Source organism: Pseudopipra pipra, chromosome 7 (assembly GCF_036250125.1).
Source record: "Pseudopipra pipra isolate bDixPip1 chromosome 7, bDixPip1.hap1, whole genome shotgun sequence".
NCBI classification, from domain to species: Eukaryota; Metazoa; Chordata; class Aves; order Passeriformes; family Pipridae; genus Pseudopipra; species Pseudopipra pipra.
In genome coordinates, this window is record NC_087555.1 from 36,294,398 (window position 1) to 36,319,239 (window position 24,842).

Here is a 24,842-nt window from a genome sequence, read left to right on the forward strand (position 1 = left end):
TAAAACCCTCTCTGTAATTTCAGCTGGATGCAGTAAAAGCTATGGCCAAGCAAAGAGCTGAGTAGCTGCAGCTTTGTGAAGCATTTGTGAAACAAAGCATCACTTACAGCCAAGGCACAGGTTAAAATCCTCACCAGCAATGGGCACACCGTGGCAGCATCGGTGAACTTTATGCAACAAACTGAGATGACTTTTTAGAGCACATTGTTTCTGTCACAGCATTTTTATCAACCTCTCCTCAGGACTCTGCTGGTACCTCAGTTTGCTACAGGGTCACTGTTTACAGAATCATAGAATGGCCTGGGTGGGAAGGGACCTTAAAGCTCATCTTATTCCAAACCTCTGCCATGGGCAGGGACACCTTCCACTACCCCAGGTTGCTCCAAGCCCCGTCCAACCTGGCCTTGAGCACTCCCAGGGATGGGGCACCACAGCTTCTCTGGGCAACCTGTGCCAGGGCCTCACCACCCTCACAGGGAAAAACTTCTTCCTAATATCTAATTTAAACTTACTCACTTTCAGTTTAAGGCCAATCCCCTTTGTCCTGACACTACATGCTTTTGTAAAATATTAATACAGAATAATTAATAAAAAAAATTACACAGAGAAGGACTCCTCAGGGTTATGATGCTTTAGACAGAAGGACACCTTAAATAACACAGAGTAGCACAAGCAACACCTACCATGAAAGAACCTGGTTGTATCCATACTGAAAATCCCTTTCCTGGCATTTCTGGACAGGATATGCCAATTGGTTCTCATGGAAGTAGAGGACCTTTTTCAATTTGCCAAGGTCAGGACGGAGGGCAGCGAGTTCAGCCAGGTTAAGCACCGAGCTTGCAAAGAGGATCCTGGAAAACAAGGAGAGCAGTGTTTCCTGTCGGTGAGTGTGCTCACAGGGGTCACCCCTTCCCCTTCCCTCCTCTCCCCCCCTCCACCAAGAAAAACATAACCCCTATAGGGACACATCAATAGCTAAGCCTTAATACCATGTAGCAGCATTCGAAGTTTTGATCTCTTAAAAAGCAGCTGCTAAGAACCCAACTAGAAAAGCACCGAATCTCATTGGTCTTCCCAGCTCGGTTACAGAGAGATGCAAAATAAAAAAAAAAAGCTGGATGGATTTTATTGAAAAAGGCAAGAAAAGCTGTATCTGAAGGACAAATGGAACAAAGATAAGGCTGACTAGGGAATACTTTGCTTGCCAGTTTCATTACACTTTACTTCTTTATGCAACCAACTACTGAAATTCAATATATGAGTAGGAATGGCACATGTTCATGTTATGACATAAACCCTTTTGATTTATGCAGTGCACTTATCTAGTATGGTCTGCTTTTCTTCCCCCCCCCCTTCACCCTTTCTCTGTTTTACTTTCACATTTTTATTAGGTATCCTCTGTAATGAAATGTTGTTCCTACCCTTGCGCCCCAGCCCTGCCGCAGCACTCCCGCTATTCCACAGTGCACACCACTGCACGCATCCTTCAATTAGAGAAAGCAGGCACAAACAGCACTAACAAGCTGCTATCTTAGCCTTGTATAACTTCCCAGGCCACCAGAAAACGAATGTATTTAAATGTGTAAAACGAAATCGCGACCCTACTGCAGCCAGTGGTGGATTTCCCTGCATTTCACCAGAAGTATGGGAGCATCTCCTGGCCCCTGGCTCGCACTGTTTCCAAGCAAGCTGAATCCTGAACCTTCAGAGAGCTGCAGAGCCTCAGACATTTGTGTTCTGTGTTTCTTATCACAAGGGATTAAAAAAAAAAAATTGAGATCCGGTATTTATTGCACACACAGAACATGAAGCTTTAATAAACTACTTTCCAACACAGCCTGTTTCTGAATTGTTTTTTTTTGCTATGAGCCATTTTAGTGATTCAGATTAAGAACTGATTTATGCAATGTTTTATTATTTTAAAATATTTCCTGTTTTTTCTATTTTTTCCCCTATTTTTATTCCCATTCTTCCTCTTTTTACACAAATTTTGTGTTCAAGGTTACTGCCAAACCCACATCACTAATGTCATAAACTTCTGATTCTGGCTGTCAACCTCAAAACTCATGAACTTCCCCAAATGCTCATATATACCACAGTATATCACAGACATCACATAATATCATATCCTATGCTAACTTACGCCCTTCTTAGATAATCTGTATCTGCAGAACAAGCAGTTCCTAGAGAACAGATCCTGTATCCATCTTCATCAACCTGAGTCAATGCTGATCTGAAAGGCTTACGAAAGTAAGAGATGAATGTTATTGCCTTGTTCATCAAATATTTGATGGTTCTAGAGGGCCTGTCAAACAGAATGACAATTAAGATACGAGCACAGGTTGATTACAAGCCATACTAGTAGGAAAAAATAGTTTTACGTAAGTCATTACTTATTTGTCACCATGAGTAATGACCTGTGGACCTTGTAATGACCTGGGTGCCAGGCTCAAAGCAGAGGCAGGAAAGCTTCCTGGGGGTGAAGCAATATCCCTGCTCGAACACTGCTGTGAGTTTAGCACTGGAGTGACAAAGAAAAATGTAAACTGGAGAAAACGTACCCCAAAAATCACAAAAATGAGACTAAATGGTTGCTTGGAAAAAATCAGGCTATTGATGGGACAAGAGAAAATGGTTTCCCACTGAAAAAGGGTGGGTTTACATTAGACATAGGAAAGAATTCTTGGCTGGGAGGGTGGTGAGGTCCTGGCACAGGTTGCCCAGAGAAGCTGTGGCTGCCCCATCCCTGGAAGTGTCCAAGGCCAGGTTGGACGGGGCTTGGAGCAACCTGGGCTAGTGGGAGGTGTCCCTGCCCAGGGCAGGGGGTGGAACGAGATGAGCTTTAAGGTGCCTTCCAATCCTTTTCTGTGATGAGTTAGGAAGAAAACCGATGCAGGACAGCATCGATGAAATTGGCTGAGTTTGAAAGAAGAGAGGGGAAAAAAGAGATGGCACATTGGGACTGAAAACGTGGGAAACAGCACAGAGCAAGGGTGGAAGTGGAAGCAGTGGAGGTGCCAAGGCTCACATGCTGACTGGAGAGAAAAGGGCAATGGGGAGACAATGAGAGAAGAGATCCAATTTAAGCTTAGAGAAAACCATGTAGCTATGAAACATCTGAACTTGCTCAGATTGACAATGGGATAATTAGGAGAAGAATATGAAAAAAAGATGGTTATAGCCACAGGAAAGGAAAATAGTGTTTGCAGTACTGGCTTAGGCAAACTTGAGGAATTCAATAGCATCATTAGAGTGTGCTGGAGGCTGGCTATGGCAAGGAGGACTGAAAACTTGGAAAGCTTGCAAGAAGTAGACCTAAATTTTCTTCACTGTAAATAGAAAGTGATAAGACTCAACTAACAAGCAGATCACTTATCACTGCCCAGCTCAGCACAATAAACTGGTGTCAAGACAAAACTGTTGCAATGACAAGCAGACTCAGATTTAGAGCCTGAAATGACACTGCTTACGTTTCTTACAGCAAGAAAGAAAAATAAAAATAAACCCATTTATTAGAAAACACCCTCCTTGACTCGCGTGCGCTACTTCACAGCGCTTCCAGAATTTATCCCAAGTACGAGACGCTCTTACACTTGCTTCTTTACTGGCATAAAAGCTGTTAACTACCAGCACTAACCAATTTCCCCGGGTTTATAAGCTTAAATAACACCTGACAGCACGAGTCCCCGTGAACATGCCCACAGAGCAGCCGCGTACGTGGCTAATGGACTCACGCAGGGCACTGGAGGATATGCTGGAGTGTATTTCCATTTAACACCTATTACAAGGGGAAGAAAGGAAAGTTTATTATAATGGAACGTGCGACATAAATATATGTCAGTTGTCATTCCGCGTGACATCAACTTTCATTTTACCTCGGGTTATTATTTAAGTAATAAATCCTAACAAGGTGAGCTTTATCATCCCACGGAGTGTATCCGGGAGGTAGAGACACAAGGTGATGGCAAGAACGCTCGAAACATGATAATTCCTGACAGCTGCTGCTTGAGCACAAGTTAAATTGAACAGTTTATCTCAGCATAAAGATGTTATAAGGTTTTATGTTTAATTTAAAAAAATTAACATAAAACCCAGAGAAAGCAGAGTTAGGCAATCTTTCACAAACATGACATACTACAATCACTGTATAAGCTGGATTAGTACTTATTACCATGCTACTAGAGAATTAAGCTGTTTTTAGACCACCAAAGAGCTTTAAATTGCAACTTTTGTCTCTGTAAGAGAAACCTATATTTAAAACGTCTGCTAAATTCAAATTAACAGCTACATCATTAACTTACCATCTCACAAAACCCCCTACAATTCAACCGCTATTATGGTATCCTTATCGAGACCTATCAACACTACAGCATTTAATACATACAGTACTCTTCAATAAATACAGCGTGTGAATCCTCACTAAACCTGCACTGAAGGTCACATTCCTAACACACTGCCTTAGCCCTCCTCTCCAAAATATCCCTGAGTACTCTGGTGTGGGACAAATGACCTTCTCCCACAGAGCAGTAGCCCCACTGCCTTGGAAAGTGGCCAAATTTCAGGGCCACCATCACACAAGCTGCAGTCTAACACTGCATCATCTTGTGCATCATCTGAATCAGTTCACAGTCCTTCTGAGTAACTACTTGGGTGAAATCAGTTAAGCATGTGCTTAACTAATTCAAATATTCCTGGGAAGGAAGCTGAGCATTCCTGCAGGTTTAGAGCTGTGGCATGTCCAGAGAATGCTCTGCTCTTTGCTATTGTCTTCCCCATTATTTCGCTCCAAAGGACTGAAAATCAGTAAAATATAAAAGCCTTTACTTTTTTTTTTTTTAATTACCAGCAGACAAAATGACTAATACAGGTTTCCACTTATATCAAACAAATTATAATAGTGAAGGTGCTAAAGCATTTTTATTTGGTTTTATAAATCTTCTTTGTGTCACACAGCCGTGATTTACTCTTTTATGGCATTGCCCTAAATCTTTCAATTAAATTCCCATGCAACTTAACTAAAAACACATTTTGCCTTCCCCTTGGGAGACCACACAGGGCATATTTATGTATCTATGGATATGGAGGCTGAACTCCACCAGGCTTATGGCACAAAGCACATTTAAAACAGCACCTGAGTTGTACTGGAATGTTCCCCCTGTCTGGCAAAAGCTCTGCCAGCACGAAGGACAGATGGACATGAGCACCTCAAGGCAGCACAGGTAAACCAGCGCTCCCTGGAAAAGGAGAACTGCTGCAGGATACAATCCCACAGCGGCAGTAGGGACCCTGCTTCTCTACAAATGAAACACTAAATCATAATTCTCTGCTGCAAAACAACTACAGCCACAGTAAAACGAGTTCATGATTGAAGACCTGCCAGTCCAGAAAAGAGGCAAGAGCACTCTTTGTCTGCCAGGTGCAGTATTACAATAAAACAGACTTAAGATTTGGGTAGGAGTACAAATATGAGCCTCTTAGAGGAAACGGGTACTAAAAAAACACTGTTCAATAGATGGCACTGACTGAACCAGTCAGATGCAGGCACAGGTTGCCCAGAGAAGCTGTGGCTGCCCCATCCCTGGAAGTGTCCAAGGCCAGGTTGGACGGGGCTTGGAGCAACCTGGGCTAGTGGAAGGTGCCCCTGCCCATGGCAGGGGGTGGAACAAGATGAGCTTGAGAGTCCCTTCCAATCCAAACCATTCTGTGATTCTATTTCTGGATTGCATTAGAGTTTACCCAAACCATTCTGCTCTATGCTGCCTCCTTAAAGGCCAAGGCAAACCCAAGAGGTTTGACCCTAAACAGAACCACCTCAAGAAACAGAGGCTTCAAAGGTGATGGAGGCTTCAAGCTCCTCAAGATCAAACCTCTAGTTTCCTTGATTTCAACCCAGCAATTAAACAAGTCCATGGATTTGGCTTTAAGTTATCTTTCAAATGTAAACTGTATATCAAATATCACTTTTTGTGCCTGGAATGTTAAACAGAACAGTTATTTTTGTTTATTATTACACACAATTTTACATGATCAACTTGCAGAAGTTGCATTTTTATCACTAGCCCAAGAATACACAAATTACAGTCCCGTATAAAATGCTTTTCCCTTTCCCATTACACAATACATGACACTGAATTTCTGAACAATAAATACTAATAAGTGATAATATATGACAGTATACAGTATAATAAATAATAAATTAACAATAATTTTTTGACATGGAATATACAAATGTCAGAAAATGCTTATAGATATTATACCTCAAAAATTAAGGGTTTGTAGATAGAGTACAATTTGAAATGTTTACAGAAATAATTAAGTCTTACTATTTTAATGTTCTTTATTTTTCAGAACAAATCACAAGGGTTGTCATGCCTTTCATCTTAATTAGGCCATGTGTTTGTCTTATTTATGTCTATGTACTTTCATAAACGTTTACAAATATTAATTGTAAAGAAAAATATTTTTTCCTCTTGCTGTAATTGCTATATGTACATATAGTACACAGTGATAAATATTCAGTTCAATAGGTTTGGATTTGGGGGTTGCCTTGTATGCTGAAATATAGTAGGAATGAAGAGCTTGGTTTGACTTCATACTGCCATTCCTTTTTCTGTATATCTTTTTATTTAAAAATTCACCATTTAAAATACTCAAGAAGTTACATAAATGCATTTTTTCACTCATTACTTATTTGGGTTCTCTCTCAATGCCTTCCCATCCCTCTGAATCTTTATTTCAACCAGCTATTAGAGGATTTACATACAATCAAATCTCAGAATCCAATTTTAGGGCCAGATCCCCATATGACACAACTGGTTAAGAATCAGCCTTCAACATTTACCACTATTTTCAATGACTTTTAACTCTAAAAGATATAGAAAACTATGTGAAAACAGTTAATCAAAACTACTTTGCTATTCAACATCACAAAGGAAGCTTGAAAGAGACTCTCACAGAGCAGACTTTTGAGGGGGAGTGTATTTTGTTTGGATTGCTTTGCTTTTTAGGCAATGACACTGAAGCTTCTTGAATTTTATTAAGTGTGTGGCACTATTTTTTTCCCTGAATTGTAATTAAATTTGGCTTCAATTAATTACTGACAGATGCACATTTTTACTTTAGTGGCCAGATTGTTCACCATGGGCTACATCAGCCTCTCTGTTCCCACGAAGGGAGAGGTCAGGACCAAGCAGTTATAGCTGTGGTGATGGGGGGAAGGAGAAAGCCATGAATCCACATCATCTTCCTCACTCAAATTTTGTCAGCAACAAATAATGAAGCAAAGGAATTTTATTAGAGCAGAGCATAAGCAAATCAGAATAATTTTCACCCACCAGTGAAAAGTAGCCGCTGCTGGATGGTTTCTATAAGATGGCCAGACTCACTCTGCTCAAATAGATGGAGCAAGGAAAAAGCAGGAAGCGAGAAAAACAAAGGATATGGTGACTGAGGGTAACAAATTCACCAAAGGTAAATATACAGGATATAGTGACGTATAGTGAAAAGACTTTTTAAAAAGAAAAATGCATGTAAAACTGATGTTCTACTCAATTAGGCAACATTTAAACAGTGTTCTTTATTGCTTAAAGGTTGCAAATCCATTTCACCGGGTATTTTATCTGTCCAACTCTGGAGAGGAGCCAAACATGTCAAATGACTGGCATGAACAATGCAACATGGTCAAGATGTTGTAGCAACATGGAGAAGTCCTAAGGCTACACATTACACTACTATTCGATAGCAAATCTGAACTACAAATTTTGAGGATCGTTACTTCACGTCACCTGGTGTCAGTTCGGATCCAGGATGACACAGAAGAAACAGTCCACCCCATGGATATATGGATTTCACTGCAAGTGAGACTGGTTTATCCCACTGAAAGGGAATCAAATTCAGTGCAGCACAGACCCACCAAAATACTGAGTTTCCCTTACAAATGTTTCTACCAAGAGATGCTCAAATGAAATAACCAATGGTTGATTTTCCACTATTTTAATAAATTCTGGCAAACTGAAAACTCAAATCTTCCCCAATGCTCAGGTTTACACATTCTGTATCTTAAAACAACAGAACACCCACTCACTCTGCACAATTGCAGAGATGATCATGGAACCATAGGATGGTTTAGGTTGGAAGGGACCTTAAATATCATCCAGTTCCAATCCCCTCCTGTGGGAAAGATTTACAGACTGTTTAGTGTTACATTTCAAGTGCCCCAAAAACCCTGTTCTCCAAAGTATTTCAGATTGCTTTTTATGTTGCCTTATGCACCTTCATATCTAAACACTTTTTTTTTTTAGAAATTTGAAGACTGTCACTAAAAGGGACTTAGTTTTCTTAGCAAACAGCTTTCACATTTTTCTAATATCCCACAGCTCTGATTTCATCTCACACGATCCATGAGCAGCAAGTCTTTAAAAAAATATTTTTATGGAAGGTCTCAGCTAATTTTCCCCAAAAACTCCCACTCCAGAGCATCAATCCAAAGCATAACTACTGCCTAAGAATGGGGACCTCAGGAAAAGCAGGATTCTTCCCAGAAAACTAATACAGTCCTCGAAAAAGCTCAGACTGTCATAAAACCTGAGCAGCTGGCAACTCTGTCACCATGAAGTATCCATATGGAAGACCGAGATGTGTCAAACTACCCAAAACGAGTTTGGATAGTGCAGAAGATGGAATAAATAATTCAGTATCTTCAACACTTTCAACAGCAGGTAGTAGATATGCTACCTGCTCCTACAACGTGCCAAAATGTAACATGTGAGTGAGAGCGAGCGAGAGAATGTGAGTATCTCCAACCTGTTTTCATGAGGATATTTTGCTCGAGGAACTTCTCTTTTTAGAGGCATATGATCCGTATCAGATGTTTGTCAGGAGCAGGCAGCACCACAGAACATTAGGAATAACTTAGTGATTTTAATATATATTCACAAAGTGAATTCACAAAGTCCTTCGTATACACATACTAAAAAAAAAAAAAAAAAAGTATTTTAATCAAATATTACAAGAAATATGAAATGAAATTATGTATTTCTCCCAAATGCCCTTCACACTTCTCTAATATTTGTTGCTGCAGCATAGTGGCAACTTTCCTGTCTTAATATAAGCCGAGCAAACTATTCCATGTGCTCAGTGAACTGGCAATCAGATCCACAGTTTAAATATTTCTGCTCTGTGTTCATGACATAGTTCAACTATAAAACTACATTGTGCAGTGTCAGTCTTCTGCCACTTCTTCCCATAAGAAACAGTCACACACTGGTGCATAAACATTCATCATTTATACTTAGAGAAGATAAAGTGACACTTCTGTTCCCTAAGAAATTAAAATGAGGTAATTTAATGCTTAAGGGTCTCCAGACCCGTATTTGGAGGAGCAAACCCCTACCTACACGGATTTATCCACCAGCACTTCATCAAAAACACAGGGACAGCAGGTAGACGGATATTTAAAAGCACATCAATACAGAAAATGTCAGGTTTTGTGTCTTACACACTATTTTCAGCCCCTGCACTTTCTGATAAGAACATTTCTTAACTGAGCAAAGCCCACACTCGCTACCAGATTTGAATGATTCCACCGAAATGGCTGAGCGACCGACTGAAGTGAGATTTCAAAGAAGTGAGACAAACACTCTCCTAAACTCAAAAGCTGCCAAACATATTTCATCAGACTTTCAAAAGATAATTGTTTTGTCTGTTCTGAATTAAGCTTTAAGTGCTTTAAGAAAGGTTTCTCTACAAACATGGCTAAAGATCACAAAGGGGAGCATTTGGAATGAATGGAACCCTTCAGTCATGTATTTATTTAATATCACTTGCATCATGCCTGGCATATACCATAAGCTGGTTTATTTCCATTTCCATAACATGATTTTAAGGGTAATCTGCACTGATGTCCTACCATTTTATTTCACATGTTATCATAACTGGGCTTTATTTATAACGCAACTAGGGAAAGAGAAGGAATAAAAGGGTCTCAGCTGTGCATCTTGGAACTCCTGACATGGGATATAAGGGATCAACCAGTTCTGGAAGACAAAAAAAAAAAAAAAAAAATCTTTTGCCCATTTTTCTTCTCCAGCTCCTGGCTGAGAGTTTTGCAGGGTTAAAAACTACAACAGGCATTTACAGTCATGTCTGGTCAACTTGTACAACGTGGATGTGTTCCTTGAGTAAGTAACCCATACCTCCACACTGCAAAATGTTGAGATTTCCCCACGTGGAAAATTCCAATAATAAAATAATACTTTAATAAAAATACTTCTAGGCTTCCATATACTTTGCAAATCATGTTTTTCCAACACATCTCATAACCATTTATTACTTCTGAATTCTTTAATCATTAAATAAAGCATCCAGTGCTGAATGCCCACTATTCCCCAGGAACATGAAAGAGAAACACACGCCTCTGGGGTTGAAATCTTACGTAATCAAGTCAGAAGAACACACCAAATGCTTTTAATCTTCAAGATTAAGAAACTGAGGCCAAGGCTTGCTTATCAAAGGCCACCAGGAGAACCAGGGCCACAGTGAGAACTCAGGAGCCTGAGCCAGAGTTGAAGATAAGTGAGTGTCACAATCTAGTGATTTAATCAACTCATATATGACCACGTCACGGTTTATGTATCTTACGGACCCTGCTCACCACTGTACCTGACAGATGTCCCAAAATATTATCTTCGTGAGACCACACAGAATGATTCAGTATTTCCAGATATCATATTTTCAGTCACAGATAGATGTATATGCACCGTGTTTTTGTGTGCATGCACATGCAGATACATGACATATATACATACTATATACATATATATTTTCTAGCAAAATCCACCATAAACCCACGAACCATTCTGAATTGAACTGTGCAAACTGTGGCCAGGAAAACTGTTGACAACAGCTAGTTTGTTACTGAGAAAAGACCACTCTCCATCACAGAAAGCTAAAAATTTGTTCAAGATGGCTGGGCAACGAGCTTTCATATCTGCAAAACCTGAGCACAGAAAGGTAGTTTTGGTCAAGGTCTCCAAATAACACCACTTTTCCAACGATGCCTTTGAGCTACACATAAAACCTTTCAAGAGCTCCTGAAAAGGAAACTTGACTCAAGCTGTTCGTCAAGACAACTGAAGATGTTCTTTGGAATGTATTTCCAAAAAGGTTCTGGAGCACTGGTAGCTGTGCAATCATATGGGATTAATTTTCTGTGTATATCTCTATATATCGCTGGAAGAAACAAATTAACTTGAAAATTCAAAGATCTTTATACAGCCCTGTGCTCTTAGGTACAAATATTTAAGTAATCTTTACTTCCTGTCAAACACTGAAATGGATATTAAATTATATTAAATTATTATAGATACAAGTAGTAAAGTTTCTTTGCTCCTTTCTCTGTTATCTTCTGCAACTTGGTATTTCTTACACTGAGTATAAAAGTTATTTTAATATTAACTGTGATTTAAATTCCTGCTTCTGTTAAAACACTAAGTCTGTGCAGGATGTATAAACACCTGCCCAGAAGCCTCATGAATTTTCTCTGTAAGGGATCACTCTACAAACTGGTTCAGGAAAACAGTATTTATTCACAATATTCCTCTCCTCAGTGATTTCAGGATGTCAACCCTTCATCCACCCTTTTTTTTTTTTTTTTTACTTTAAAATAAATGAATAAATAAACAAACCCCATAGAAGGAAGGAACTTGACCATTCCAGTCTCAACTAAAACCAAAATTCCCTGCTAAGCCCTATGACCACCACTAGTATGTGCTCAGCATGGTGGGAGCTGCCCAACCTGCAGGAACACAGAAAGGGTGAAATTCTCCTCTTGACTTCATATATGAAATTAAAGACAGGAATACAGTTAATGTTTTAAAGAAAAGAAAAAAAAATAAATATGGGAAATGTCCCTCTCTCCTCTTCCAGGATCTGTGGATTGACTTGATGGGAAAGAAACAATCCGGTAGATAAAAGATAACAAATTTAATATTTTCCTTCTTTCCTATTCCTGTGTAATAGTAGAAAGAACAAAATCAAAAAGCAAGGAACTACTGGGAAAAAAAAAAAAATCAAGCCAAAATTACATCCGTCAGGGTGATGGAGTGCAGTGTCCTGCCCAGTCCCACCGCAGGCCTCCTCAGGGCTACTGTTTCAAGTAAAAATTAAACAAGATGACACAGAAACAGTTCGAGATTGACATTTTCCAGCTTTGTGTCATGTTACATTATTTGAATGAATCTCAACTTTTAAAAACATCCAAAGAAAAGTGAGTGAGGGCTGTATAAAAAAGACGTGGAGGAAATAAGACTCCCACTAGAAACAAATCAGCCACCCATGGTGAGCTCTACCAAAGGTAAGAATATTCTTAAAAGACATTGTTACCTATCCCATCCACTCTCTTTTTATTGCCACATTAACATGAAAAATGCACATTATTCTACCAGAATTTTTTCCTGTGACTTCACTCAGGTCCATCTCACAAGGGTTGCTGGATGAAGCCCAGTGTTTCCACCACTGCACCCTCAACGTTCAGAGTCACACAACACAAGGACTCCACTTTATTGGTAGGATACAGCCTCAAAACTCCAGAAAAAAAGCTCTTCAGAAGTATAAAAATAATATGCAGGACTTTTTTCTCAGTTACCAAGAAATTTGAAGCAGCGAGCACTCAACCTCCCTCTTCTCAGCACTCAAAAGCACTTACAGAAAGCCTGTTCTTAACCCTGCCGCCCAGAAAAAATTCCCTTTTATCTTCCATTTATTTTCATTTTTACCTGAAAGGCAGAAAAGAGTTGGGCTTTCATGTACACCAAAGACAAACTGGACTTTTTTTGCAGCGTATTAGATTGCGGTCGACTTCCCCTTCGATCTGAATGGATGCATACCTGAATTTCCACCAAAAAAACCAACAATTTTGCCCTTCTGATTTCAGCCCGGCACGTATTTAACGTTAACGTTCATCTACCCATGTTCTCACTGTTTGAGAACTCGGCGCAGGTGTTATTAATAAAATAAATTTATTTTTAAAAAAGGATGCTATTCTATAAGCTTTGAAGCTCACACATAGTCTAACTTAAGCCAGCTTGGGCTCATCTGGTCTTTAAATGACTCCTTTCATGTGGTCAGCCCACGAGCCATACGTACTGCTGCTCAATCACGCCACTGTACATCGTCAGCGCGAGGATGATTTGCATGATTTGCATTTCCTGTACGCTCCGGCTTCAATGAGCTCTAAAAGCACCACGTACAAAAGAAACCACCGCCAAGTAATGCAAAGATTTTTAGTTAAACCAGATGAGAACTATTTTAAGTCAGGCTGCCAATACTGAAAAAGAAAAAAAAAAATAAGAAAAAAAAAATTAAGGAAAAAAAAAAGGGGGGGTGGGTTGGGAAATGTCTCGGGGATATCCTGTTAAATAAGGATTTATTTGGAGGGAATCTGAACTTTAGATTCATAACCTTACTTTTAAAATATAAAAGTTGTATGAATTCCTTCAGCAAGAACGTTTTTTCCCCCCCTCAATATTTCTTAGCTTTTGGCACCACGTTATATTATTTATTTATTTAATAGCACATAAAATGGATACTGATTATATTCGGCTTTATAAGGTAGGAAAACTAATCTAATCAAACTGAATTCACCGATTGCTGGTTAAAACTTTTCCCTATGAAGAAATCTTTTATTTTACCCCAAATGATCAATAAAAGCTGTTGGACAAACAGCTATGACAGAAACAGCATTACAGTGGGCTTCAATGAATAAGAACTAAAGTAAAAAAAAAAAAAAATGTACCAGAACCTCGTCGTCATGAAAAACAGAGACAGATGGGGAGCCAGACCTATATGATGCTACAAATAGATGAATATCTTGTAAAGATTTCAACAAATGTTATAAGACCCAGTCAAAATCTGAGAAAGTACAGTGCAGCAGCACAAGCAAATCTGAAGCTCACCTGAAATCTGAGCCATAATGTCGTCATTGTATAGATTATCAACATTTCAAAATTAACGATAAAAATAGAGAGTGTCTTTAAAGCCTTTTTGAAATCTATTCTAAATAATGGCACAATTAGTAATGTCATTATTTAGTACAAAGAAAATAAAATTAAGAAAGTTGGCTTTAACAACTACTTTGGAGATGAGGTGTGTCCTTTTCCAAACTTAAAAATAAAGGTGGGCGCACACACTTCATGTTTCAATATTGGATTTTATGCCAAATCTCTCTTCAAAAATATATAAATTCAGATGACTGAAGAATAGCAGGCTGATAGAGTGGGCTGCATGTGACCAGCTACAGGGCGTACATCACGTCTGCCTGGTAGAGACCCAAGACAGGCTGCTCGAGGAATCTGCATATCATCACACTCCCTAAAAACCACAGCAAACTCCCAGGGCTGTCGCTTCCAAAGGACACTCATTTTTAGAAAATTAAGTTGCATCTTCCTTTTTTTTTTTTTTTTCCCCTTCTGTATTGTTCAAATGTAACCAAATATCAGATGTGGGAGAAACTGTTACCGAGGGGTTAAATTCTGCCCTGAATACAAAAATTCCACTTATTTCATTGTTGTCTGCAAATACACAGTCAAGAGAAACATTTAATCACAACATGCAGTTTCTATATTGTGACTGTAAGATTTAGTAATCGAAATGGCTACCAGGATAAAAATGCATTCTGTCATTTTTCCACTTAGAGAGCCCCTGTATAATGCTCTTATTTAAAGGTCAGCTAATTTTATTATGGAAAGCAACTAATAACCTTTATTAATTCTTAGGCTCGCCATTCTCGAGCTCGTCAACCAAATAAATAATACACTGCAGGAAGATATGATACAAACCAAGCTGTTGAATACAATCTCTCCATGTTTGCAACAGACAAAGGAGGTCATTAGAAATTTAATACATGGGGTTTTTTTGCTCTGGAAATTAGGAAAATACGGATAGACAGAGCTTTTTAAAAGCCAGGCTGCTTGTCCTCCCCCCTGCTCCAAGATGCTGAGGCCACCAAATGAGGTGCTGAATCCACTAATATCCAAGCACAACCACGATCCCAAATGTTATGTTGCACTTTTTTTTACGTAATTTCCTACATTTGCAGGATGTGCACAATATTGGAGACCATAAGAATTTTGCTTCGAAAGTTTTCTGCTTTCACTTAATAAAAATTACTGAACAACGTGGAAATATCGAAGTTAAAAATATATGTATTTATATTTTATTCTCACTATACTTCTTGTATGGGAAGCATTAGTACATTGCACACTATAAAAAATAACACAAGATTTTCCACTTTCATTAAGTATTTTTTGTTTTCCAGAAGTACCTCAGAATCCAGCATTATTCACGGTCAGCCTTTCCTAGCACACTGCGTTGGGTGAGTTTGTTCCTAAGAAACATTACAACGCTTGAAACTAAAAATAGATGGTTATTTTTAGCTATTTAATCACATGAGGAAAAGACACAGTTTGTATCAGTCTTCTTTAATTTACAGAATAATTCCATAACGCGCCCTGTGTGTATATCACGAAAATCCCTGGCACACAACCTCCAGGCTCCCACACCGGCTGCAAGTGGAAGCAAAATGGGGTTTAAAAGATTCCAGCAACAATAGTCTTGTGACTAAATCAGAAACAGAAGCACAAGTCATGAGCCAAACAGATACCTATCGGTTTCCTTGAGCTTAATCTGATTAAAACATGGCTCTCAAAAATATTTAATAGAATGCCACGTCAGAGAGCAGGCAAATGATAAAAATAGTTCATGACAGGAAATCATTATTAAAGCAGCACTACTTGTGTATCTGTTATGGAAATTTCCCTGTAATTTTTCGAGGTTTCCCCTTATGCTTTTTCTTGAGTTGCTGTGACACTTCTTTTTTTTTTTATCCCCTCAATGGTGTGTAAGTTTGAGATGTAAAAAGAAAATTATCACTGCAATTTTCCAACTATACTCTGCTCAATACCATCTCAAGTGTGTCATACATCATCTTGCCATTCACTTGAACAAAAAATCACATAATATGCAGAGGTAGAAAATAATCCAAAATGGGGAAATGTCAGTAGGGCAAAACGATATTCATATGCTAACACAGGGGAAAATACAATAAATAAATAAACAAATAAATTTTATCTGAATTTTAAGGGCTTTCATAATAAAAGACTCTTAAGAATGTTTCAGTTGGGGAAAATTTCTATGAAGAGCTGTTGGGAACAACAGGAGAGTTGTTCTAGAGTTGACCAACCAACATCAGAAGAACAAAACTGTTGATAATAGACTATCACAAATCAACCTTAACGTTTTAAGAAGTTTACAAAAATAAAATTCAGAACCCTAAAAAAAAAAAAAATCCTAATTTCTATCCTTTCTACTATCACGACTGCTATCACAACCATCTCCCAAATTATCCTTTAGAGCATTCCATAAAATATGAACTAGACTTGCAGCATCTTGTTCAGCCTTTAGTTATATAATCCAGAAAAAGCTTTTGCACCCAAAAAACACCAACCAAACAAAAAAATACTTTTACAAGATCTTATCTTGTAAAAGGTTGACTCCAATTCCTAATCCCTACTTTGCCATCTTAAACAGACTTCAACAAACTTCAACAGCCACCCCCAAAAACCTTTAGATTCTTTTTAAAATGTCACTGGTAGGGAAAAAAAAAAATCCATCCATCAAATTAGCTTTTCAATGAAAACAGATATTTCATCTCTAATGATGATTCCAGCTCCCCCAAAGGAAAGCAAGGATTACTAGATCACTGATGTCCTGGCTTTCCATGAGGACACCCAACATCCCTCCTGTAGCACCACTTGTCCTCCAGCCAGCCCCCGTGCCCAGCAGCCTCTACCACTGCACATGGATTCTCAAACACAAGCAGGTTTTTAAAATTTAGGTCAAACTCGTAATTATTTGCCACTGGCACATCATAAGACAAACACATGATGTGGGGAAACAACGAGGTGCTTCACAGAGATGTATCTTAGATGGAATCAGGGCTGGCCTTTAATTAAACTCCAACTACTGCCCACCTAAAATCCAGGGGCGCCACTGCACCACAGCAACAATGATACATTTTAAAGACAGCAGAGTCACCATATGTTTTGCAAGTGTCTCTAAGGCCTCCTTGAGTTCTGTCCTGGGTATACAGCCAAGCTCTATCTGACTCAGCATGAAAGGGAACGTGCATCCTATTAACAGCAGTGCTTAAACCTTATTCCATAAAGAGTTTTCCAAGAGCACTCACATCTATTCTTCTTAATATCCCTCCCACATTAAGAAATTATTATCTAATACAGGGAGTAATCAGCTCATGGTCTTACTACAGTCATCCTCCTTGACAAAGCAGGGAAAAAAACACCCAACTGCGAAGCATTAGAAAGTCAAGGTTCAAAACATCCCCGTTTATTGAGATCAATGCAAATTTATTTAGATCTCAGTGCAAGAAGACCAAGTGCTGTCTCCTGATACAGACTGGTAAATTCAAAGCCTCTATTTCTGCAGTGGATCTCTACCAGGACACATGGAATGTCACAGCAAAGGACACACAGCCTGAACTGAGGGAAGAAAAGCTGGTGACAGTGAAACCAGAACTAGTTTTAATGTTAACTTTTAACATATTACCATGACAGAACACGGTATAGCACAGAAATTTTATGTTTTCCTCCCATTAAACAGCTTCCTAAACTGAAATACCATTATAGAAGCATAGGCTAATAGATAATTAATTTATTACAGTATTAATAGCAGGAATGACATTAAGAACAAGCCATAAGACAGAGCCAAGCAGGCCCTTCCAGGTGAGAACTGAATGGGCAGAGTTCAGGTGTGCACCAAGAGCTATCCAGGTCGATGCCAATTTGTTCCCAGCATGCCTTCTCTCATTCCATACCCCCCTCTCCAATCCATTTTCTCTATATTACCCCAGGAAATGAGACACGCAAAAGGAAAATAGACATTTTTTGTGGTTCTGAGGATCAAAAACACGTATGTGTAGAATTATATAGAGGGCCAGAACACCTCCCATCGCTTCAGGCTAAATGAGTCATCCACTTCAGAATAATGACCAGTAATTAAACAAGAACCTGTAAAGCTGTTAAGTGCCTGTAACAATTCCAACCTATGACACTGAAGGGATACAAGCACTGAAACCATCCATGTGATCTATCATACAATGGAGCCACTTGCAAAATAACCTCTCACCTATGGAAATTCTTCTCCTCAAGAAGCCAAACAAAAACAATTTAAAATATTTATTGGCATAAATTTCAGCTCTGTTCCATAAACTGCTGAAGAGACATGACATCATGCTGACTACCTAGACCCGTCTGGTGGATAATAGCCCCAGATTTCAGGCTGAAGACTAAACTGCAGGAGCATTGGAAGGCTGAGAATCTACAGGTCACCACAGATGCTCAACACAAATCTGACTCACCAAAGCCAGAGCTGACACTCCAGCAAATATAGGAGTTCTGGTAGTGGCAGAGGGTGACACCACAAAAACAAGTCTCGCAATATTTTTGTCTTCTTTTCAGCCTCCTTGGACTGGAAGGGGGAAGGCTTTCCTTTAAGGGGACACAATTGCTCCATCTTCCAGTCCCTGTACTCATAGTTTTGCTTTCATGTTGTACTGACTCTACATCTGATGCATTAGCAAAATAATTAGCAAGTCCCATGCTCCAATAGGGCATTTCCAACAGTTTTCTATCAGCACAGCAAGCTGCACTTCCCTGTGCTCCCTGGTTTCTTCTTCCACATTTCTAGACCTGAGCTACATGACCTTAAACTTTCAGTGCTTTGCTGAAGTCCTTTCACACAGCTCATTTCTAAATCTTACTCGTCTACAAGTACTTGTTTTTCCCTTTCTAGCCCCTTAAATCTCTAAGTGCCAAGCACTTGGCCAGCCAATATTCCCAAATCAGGCTTCAAAGACTCAGTTCTGAATCGTCTTGACTCAGGATGTGACAAGAAGGGGCAGGGACCCCCCAAAAGCATGGCACTCTGCTCCTGCAGGAAGGAGCAGATGGCCACCTTCCAGATGGCCGCCAACCTCGTCTCACCAATTCCAACATCTGTACCTTGAATTACATCTCAGAGGATGGTCCTGAGACAGACTGCAGGTCACTGCCCAGGGCCCCCCGGCTACGCAGCTTCTCCACAAGCCAAAGCATTTTGCAAAATGCAGAATGACAAGCCTGAAAAAAGGTTAAGACTAATTAAAGTTTGTAGCAGGGCACAGTTGAAAAAGAGTTCAAAAGTAGACGTTAAGGAGAAACCCATTTAAATACATATATTTTAAGTGTATCTCAATTCTGGGGAGACTTTTTCTCTCCAGCCACAAACATCCTGTGCTTTCCACACGGCACCTTGTAAACCAGGAATTAAGATGTGAACCATGAAAACCCAACCAATGCCAATGGTTTTGCTCCCAGGTCACCCCACAGCTGAGAACGGGCTTATTTTTCAGCTTCCAGACCAAAAGTCCCTCACAGCACTACAAGAACACTTAACAATGGGTTGGATCCAGCTTTGAACATGATAAACTTCCCAAGGCTCAGGGAAACAGCGGTCAATGAATTTTAGCTTGAAGTAGCCAAAGAGTAATTTGTGAGTTCTGTACCATCTAGATCTAATTTTAACCCAGCCACAAATTACATTGTTTCTTCATATGAACTTAATCCAAGTCCTCTTTGGGGCAGTTAAACTTGAAACCTACCAACAGGAAGGTAACCAAACAATTTTGTCTGCCACAATAAGAGGCTGGTATGAATTAATGGTTTCACCAATTTTACAGCATATATTCTTCTACAGTTTATTTAATAAATTCATAAATTGTTACTGCTTTCTTATTCTGAGTGCATAATTTCCTCAAGAAGACTGTTTCTAGACATTTAAAAGAAAAAAGTGTGTTTTACAATAGGAAAAGGGAGTACACTGCATTTCAAAATCCATTAAAATATAAAATTCTGGTTACAGGCTCAACAATCTGCCTAATTAGTTTTTCCTAATTAGCAGGATGCTCTAACCTCTTTAATAAGACTTCTGTGGACAGAATGTTCCATATTGGTTATCCATCTGAGGAAAAAACTAAACAAATACTTCTTAAGTGCAGCTAATAGAACAAGTGTGGTTGGGCTTCATGGTCAGAAGGCTGCTCTGGCATGTAATACTGGCAATCTGCAAAAACATGAAATATTCTACCTAAAATACTCTACTGCTCACACTAAACACCCCTCTGTATTTTCAAGACAAAATTAAAGATGTTATACACACAAGTTAATGATGTTACAGTTTTAAGCCACGTGATGGGAGGCAAAATAAATATATAAAATAAGATTTAAATAAAATAAAAATTAAAATAGAATATGGATGGATGGATGAAAACACACCGCAGAAAAGTGAACTGAAGAGATAAGGGGAAGGCAAATACCACAGTCATGCTGTAACAACCCAGAGCATGGCTGCAAAGGTGTTTTCCTCCACAGCAAAGCATTTGCTTGGTGCACACAGCTTTTGTACCTTCCTCTTCGTCATTCACAGTCTCAGTGTGTACCTAGCAATGAAGAGGCAACAATATTACCTCCTGGTCCCCTCTTATCCAATAAAAACCATTCTTTTTATTACTATATATCAATCCTGTAATTCAAGGACTAGCAGTTAAGAGAAATGCAGAGCCCCAGCAGCATCTGTGGTCAGAGACAAACATTCAAGATAAAGAAAACTCAGGCCCTTGTTCCATTAGGAGTTTGCAGAGCAGCTGCTGAGCTTCATCTCAACAGCTGAAATATCCCTTATACTCCTTAAATATGCAGGAAGCACACAAGCTTCTCAAACTCCCTCCCTGCCACCAATTCACTCACCCCGATTCCACCCGTGGCCTGAACATGTTGGTCTCATCACCCATCAACGGACAGGAAAACTATTATATCCTTCATTTTTTTTCCAATCAGTATCTAGGAAAACAAGAGCCATGTGCAAAATATAATCTGAGAACAGTCCCTTGAAAAGCTCCTGCTAATGACAGGAGGTACAGAGGCACCATAAATATTGACTTCAAACACGCTGAGCCCCAGAGACCCCACGCACTCCACGGTGTCAACGACCTTCCATGCAGCTGTTAGCGTTGGAAATTAGTATTTTAAAAGTACAGATGCTGGCTTTTAATGCTGAACTTATATTCCACTCATTATAGCATTACACGGTTAATGGTTGGATTTGATGTTCTCAGAGGTCTTTTCCAAACTTAGCGATTCTATGAGTCCAGGATTAAAATCTACTATTTTTTTTCTGTATTGATATGTAAAACTGCATCAAAGTATTTTTCAGTCTATATATAACAGAATGAGTATTAATTCAAGGCAGGACCACTCTCTAGCTTCTCTACTCCATGATTTAAAAAATGGAAAAAAATGTAGGTTTTATAATTTCTAACTCATGTTGCAGTTTTGAATAATTTAGACTCTGGTTTTCCCAAGTCTTTTCTGGAAATTTACCTTTTCTCACATTCCTTCCTACCACCTCTGCCTGGAGAGCTTCTGTCTTCTTTTTGGGCAAGACTTGAGATCTGTCTCTAAAGCACTTCAGTCCTAAATGCTTCAACAGCCACAGAAACCACTGAAAACTGGTTCCAGACTAGGCTGGAGCCACAAGACTCTCTGCAAGGCCAGTCTTAAACCTCAAAGATTCAGTTCTACTGCAAACCAGATTCTACCTTGAGTAGATGGCAACACAACTGCCTAGAGTAGGTAAAGACTCTGTAACCAAGTCCTTACTTCAGAAATTACATTTAATTTTAGCTCCTATACAGTTTTATTATAGTATAGCTATAGCAAGGAAATTCTTCATCTAAGTTAATTTAGGAATCATTACGTTCTAAATAAAATAAAACAAAATAAAAAATAACACCATTGTTATAATTTCCACCAAAATTCATTTCCTCTTCTTGCATAGTTTCAGCATCTTTAGCACTATTTCTCCAAATTAATTTGAAATATAAAATTTTGAGCTGTTATGTTTTTGATAAAATTGATTACCAGGAAATATCTGAATTAAAATAATTTAAAATAATTCTGTTCCTCGAGGTTTAAACACAGAGATGTCACTATGCATGATAACTGGGAAAAAAATGCCTGCAAACTAACTGTTACTAGATAATGGTCCCATTTATCATTCTTAAATTCCATCTTTAATTAAAAATAAGATATTCTCTTACATAAATAAGAAATTGCAGATGTTCTCAAATTACTCCCCTTCAATTTTTTTAATTCTTCCATATATAAGCGACATACATAGAATTATGTGTTCAAAAATCTCTTCATGTTACTACATAATACTTAATTACATGAAGATTTTTCCATATTCCAAACAGATACACATAATTTTATGTAGAGTATGTTATGTTAAAAAATATTTGCACACAAAGAAAACACATCAACAAAAGTCAGTAGGAATACCATTAACTGCAAGAAAAACTAAACTTGAAATAAATTTTCTATTGTTTTACCTATAATAACTTACACCTTTTCTTTTTAAACCATTTGACAAATCAGTAGTTTAAAGCCCTGAAGTATGTCTATCAGGTAAGATGGTGTGAGAGAAGCATCTGCCCCACTCTAAATACATTTCTCCTCATATAATTATTAGAAATAATACTGGTAACAGGAATAAATTCTTCCATTAATTCTGCAACAAGAAAATAATATATTTGCTTTTGGTTTTGTGCCCACTGCTGTCTCCCTCATTCTTTCTTCAAGCTGCAACTGGGCAGAAACAGAAGTTCAAGTGTGCAACAGGTAAAATGGAAATTAAGAGAGCTGAAACAAAAAGTGATGAATAAGTAGGCAAGGTTATAAAAACATAAACAATAAACCCAGTAAGTGCTCTGAAATGGAAAGCATTCTTTAAAATGACTGTGTCCACTGGACCATCGGAGGAGATGTGCAGGAGGAAGGGAGGAAAAGACAGGGACAAAGGACAAAGGCAAGAGAGGAAAAATACTGTCCAAGGGAATAAGGAGATTGCAGAAATCTTCATTACAGAATGATGAACAAAAAACTCCTCCTCTTAGTTACTTTGTATTCAAAGATATTCAAATTATTAGACACGATTTATGTATTCACATTTTTTTGAAGGGAAGTTAAACTCATCGCCACAACGACTCAAAGCCTACCAATTACAGGTATCATCCAAAGACACTCAGGCTGAGCAGTATAAAAGGGAAGAGGAGGAGGAAATAAATGGATCAAACTGTGGTTTGGGGGAGTAAGAAGTCCATCCTAAATTCAACATATCCCACTGCACCGTGATCTGGCATAGAGATTGTAATCAAACTCCTGCCTAGGTATGTACTGCAGGTTTAGGGAAGAAACTATGCCATAACCCACAGAATTAAGTGTTTTATGGGTCAATTTAGATTAGCATTTCTGTTTGATACAGAATAGCATGAGGCAACCATCCATCTCACAGCTATCCTCACCCAGCAGGACTCACTTCACACCAGAGTGGTCTCCAAGATTATGAACTGGGTCCTTTGGATGAAACTACACCAGGACATGATGCTCCTGGAGAGCGTTTAATGGACTCCAACCTTGCCTTAGGGATGTTCAGTCCTTAAAAAACCAGACTACACCTTGTCTGAAGTAAAAACCACCAAAATAATTTGCTGTGTGGAATTAGGCCCAGGAGCATCATTTCCCTCCACCGTCTATCCACAGCCCTATAAAGACGTGTTGCTTCAGTCACATGCACATTATAAATCTGTACACATTTGTAATCCCACAGGAATCAAGAAGATAAAAACAGAAAACACCTTTGGGCACATTTTTTAGAGTGAACATGGACCTGCAAAGCATCTTCGAAATCCACACTGATACTCATGGACACATCTACAGATGTCAACTGTCCATAGCTGACATAAAAAAGCAGATGTGGAAACAGAATCCCAGAATGGCTTGGGCTGGAAGGGACCTTAAAGATCATCTAATTCCAAACCCCCTGCCATGGGCACCTCCCACTAGACCAGGTTGCTCCAAGCCCCATCCAACCTGGCTCTCAGGTACAGGCACATGGGCTGAAACAGGTAAGTAAAGGTAACTGAATACCTGGTCTGTTGTAGATTGGAAACTGAGATGGCACAACCACCTGAACGAAGACTTTCAAACTTTAATGTGTTTGGGTCAGGTTAATTCTTGAACAAAAAAAAAAAAAAAAAAAAAATTATTTATATATATATATATGTGTGTGTGTATGTGTGTGTGTGTGTTAAGGTAGGTCTTCTCCCAAAACTGTTTTGCTAAAAAAACATAAAATTCCTTGTCGTTACGTATCAATTCACAAAACCCAGCCAAGCTGTGAGTACTCATTAAGAAAACTACTTATTTATGACACTGGAATACAGAGCTATAAATCCAAACCATGTGCAAACCAAGTATCTGACAAAATTTGTGCTATTTACTTCTTAGCTGGAAAAAAAAAATTAAGATTAGGAGTAAAAGCAGAAAAGCAGTAAAAAAAAAAAAAAAATCAATATTTTTCCCTTTATTAGATGCAAACCAAAGCTTTTTTTACTTTCCCTTTGGAAGATCAAATTAGTGTTATGGGCTGGAATGACAATGAATTGTGGAAAGTATCATATTCTTTATAATATAGTAGTGTATATGTTTGTTATTTGGAAATAGAAATGTAATCCATAACTAATCTAGAAATAAAATATATACACAGCAACCATTTAAAAGGACAGATAAAATCCTCATTAAAATCCTAAGTGCAGAAATACTGAATCATAATGCACAATTTCATTACATTTTACTGCCAGCAATGTAAATATCAATTCTCCAGGTGATTCATAA

The 24,842-nt window shown here is 38.6% G+C and overlaps 1 protein-coding gene across 15 annotated transcripts in view; it reads right to left on the minus strand.

Moving 5' to 3' along the window:
- The window catches only part of GTDC1 (glycosyltransferase like domain containing 1), a 209,085-nt gene that overhangs the window by 118,504 nt on the left and 65,739 nt on the right, over positions 1-24,842 (minus strand). For 9 of the 15 annotated variants that reach the window (XR_010432042.1, XM_064661643.1, XM_064661639.1 and 6 more), the window contains one exon: positions 684-851. The exons of 2 other annotated variants lie outside the window; for them this stretch is intronic. Coding sequence is in view for 11 of the 13 variants with exons in the window: in XM_064661643.1 (XP_064517713.1) it covers positions 684-851 (168 nt within the window). In the remaining 2 variants the exon portion in view is untranslated. Of the gene's footprint in view, positions 1-683; positions 852-2,143; positions 2,819-8,802; positions 8,969-19,073; positions 19,191-20,425; positions 20,549-24,842 lie in introns of those variants that run through there. 4 more of the 15 variants (XM_064661646.1, XM_064661647.1, XM_064661656.1 and 1 more) reach the window with 4 other exon arrangements.